The sequence below is a fragment of the Propithecus coquereli genome, unplaced genomic scaffold, assembly GCF_000956105.1.
Source record: "Propithecus coquereli isolate 6110/MARCELLA unplaced genomic scaffold, Pcoq_1.0 Scaffold83, whole genome shotgun sequence".
Taxonomy (NCBI): domain Eukaryota; kingdom Metazoa; phylum Chordata; class Mammalia; order Primates; family Indriidae; genus Propithecus; species Propithecus coquereli.
Genome location: NW_012154507.1, coordinates 5619523 through 5621929, shown reverse-complemented (window position 1 = coordinate 5621929; position 2407 = coordinate 5619523). Strand labels below are relative to the sequence as shown.

Sequence of the window (2407 nt, the reverse complement as noted above, 5' to 3'; positions counted from 1 at the left end):
GTTATGGTACAATGACTAATCAATTTCATGTTTTTATGTGCTTGTAGTTAATCAGTGTTTTCTAATGATTAGGCTGATGTTTTATTACTACAAACTATATTTAGAGTTTACTCTCATTGTCTCCCATGCTAGAAATAAAAGGAAATGAGAATGAACTGAATTAATAAGGTATAACATGCTACAGGAAAAAAAAATCGAGAAGAGGGTGTTGAGAGTAGCAGCAAATGGTCTATGTTACAATAAAATATATGCATTTATTGAAATTTAGCTGTTTATGATTTTTAAAATTCCAGTTAAGAAATTCAGTTGTACTAGGCATATCATACATGGAAAAAATTTAAAGAACAAGATAATCCAAGTAGATATTAGGAGGAGAAATACAGTAGAGCACCAAGATATCTCTCATCAAATGTCTCAAAAAATGCACAGAACAAAAATGAGACAAAACAACTGCCACAAACAGATCAGTCTAACAAATGATTTAGAATGAAAAAAATAATTTTTTTTTGGCTAATCTGGCCCTCTTGTTATGTAGATGAGGCCCTATGGCCCAGGGAGACCATTTTGATTTGTCTAAAGCTTACAAGGATAGATTTCAGACATGGTTCAGAAGAAGGAGCCTCTCTTTTTTGAGGAGATGGCAGAATGTTGAATTCCTGTTCAATCCGAAATTCAGTCATGTAACTTGTAGAAATAATAGGTTTTAAGACTCCCTTAAAATATATATATCACTCGGAGTCCTCTTTTAGGGTTAACTCATCACTTTTTGAAAATATTATAAAAACTTATTTAATAGAAAAAGGTGTGTCCTGATAATCAAAATAAGACCACTTAATGCTTATCTTTAATATCTAAGATTTTTTCAAACATGATAATTGAGCAGAACCAGAAGATTCAGGAGCTCAGTCTTCCACAGGTTAGTTTAACCCAGGGTTACTCAACCTTGACACTACTGACATTTTGGGCAGGATAATTCTTTGTTGTAGGGGGCTATCCAACGTATGGTATTTAGTAGCATCCATGGTCTCTACCTACTAGATGCCAGTAGTACCCCTAGCCATGACATTAAAAATGTCTCTTGACATTGCCAAATATCCCTGCGTTGAGGGGCCGGGGGGAACTGCCCTGTTTGAGAAACACTGGTTTTAACATCATGACTACAATAAAACAAATATAACCACCAGCTGTATAACTCCGCTATGGAGTCAACTGTAATTAAACTAGAGGTACATTTTTATTTTAATCAAAATACATATCACAGCTAGAAGTAAATTACACTAGTTTTGTCTAGTACTGAGCTGTCCAATACAGTAATCACAGGCCACATGTGGCCAATGAGCACTTGATATCTGGCTACTCCAAAGTGATAAATGCAGTAGGTATAAAATATGCACTGCATTTTGAAGAGTTGCTATGAATAAAGAATGTAAAATATCTCAGTAATTTTTATATTAATTGAGCTATTTCAGGTATACTGACTGGGCAAAATAGTAAAATTAATTTCACCTGCTCATTTTTACTTTGTTTAATGTAGCTACTAGAAAATTTTAAATTACATATGTGACTTGCATTATAATTCTATGGGGCGGCACTAGTCTAGAAACTTGAAATGATTATTATTCTTTAATGAAATAAATTCTTAAGTTGGCCAAGCCAAAAAGATCTTGGAAAGCACAGTCCTATGAAATCAGCTCCCTTGTGAGCATCATAACTCTTTGTCACGTCTGAACGACTTTTCTGCTTCTTTAAACCAATTGCTTCTATTCCAATGCTTTATTCTCAGTGCTTCAACCGGTTGTTTTCTGGTTGCTGATTTATCTTCATGTTGTTCCTTATCATTCTCCTGCACATCTGTTTGTTTCATACACTCAGGAACTTTCCTAGTGGGATATTGAGATGCAGCATCCATCATACTCAGAAAATCATAAGCTGGAAGAGGAGGTTTCCATTCCTGAGCAGGTAAAATTTCTGAAAGGAAAATACAATCAAGGGTTAAAGACTAACAACTACAAAATTATCACATGAATATACTAGAAAATGTTCTATTTTGAAAAATATATTTGTAGGAGTGAAGGCTTTATTAGTTTTACTTATCTAAGCAAAGCTAGATTTTTTTTTTTTTTACTGTCACTGTCCATAAGAAACTTGATACATTTGCCAATACTAGCCATAGCCATTTTTATATTACCTTTACAAGTTATTATTTTCTAAATAAAGTATTACTATAGAAAAAAGGTCCATAGTCTCACTCTCAGTCAACCCTTGTTGAGGTCTTAAAAAATAGCAATATGTGTAGTAAGATTATACACAGACAGGTACAAGGTTAAATGAAAACGTCTCCTGCTTCCCTCCCCACTTCACTATCTCCAAAGATATGTAATCATTTCTTATGAATTATTCCAGAAAA

The 2407-nt window shown here is 33.6% G+C and overlaps 1 protein-coding gene across 1 annotated transcript in view; it reads right to left on the bottom strand.

The window, feature by feature from the left end:
• Positions 1 to 1687: 1687 nt before the first annotated feature.
• Positions 1688 to 2407, bottom strand: part of TXNDC16 (thioredoxin domain containing 16) — a 104320-nt gene continuing 103600 nt past the window's right edge. Inside the window, 1 exon segment of the mRNA XM_012663746.1 lies at positions 1688 to 1968. Coding sequence (XP_012519200.1) covers positions 1688 to 1968 — 281 coding nt within the window.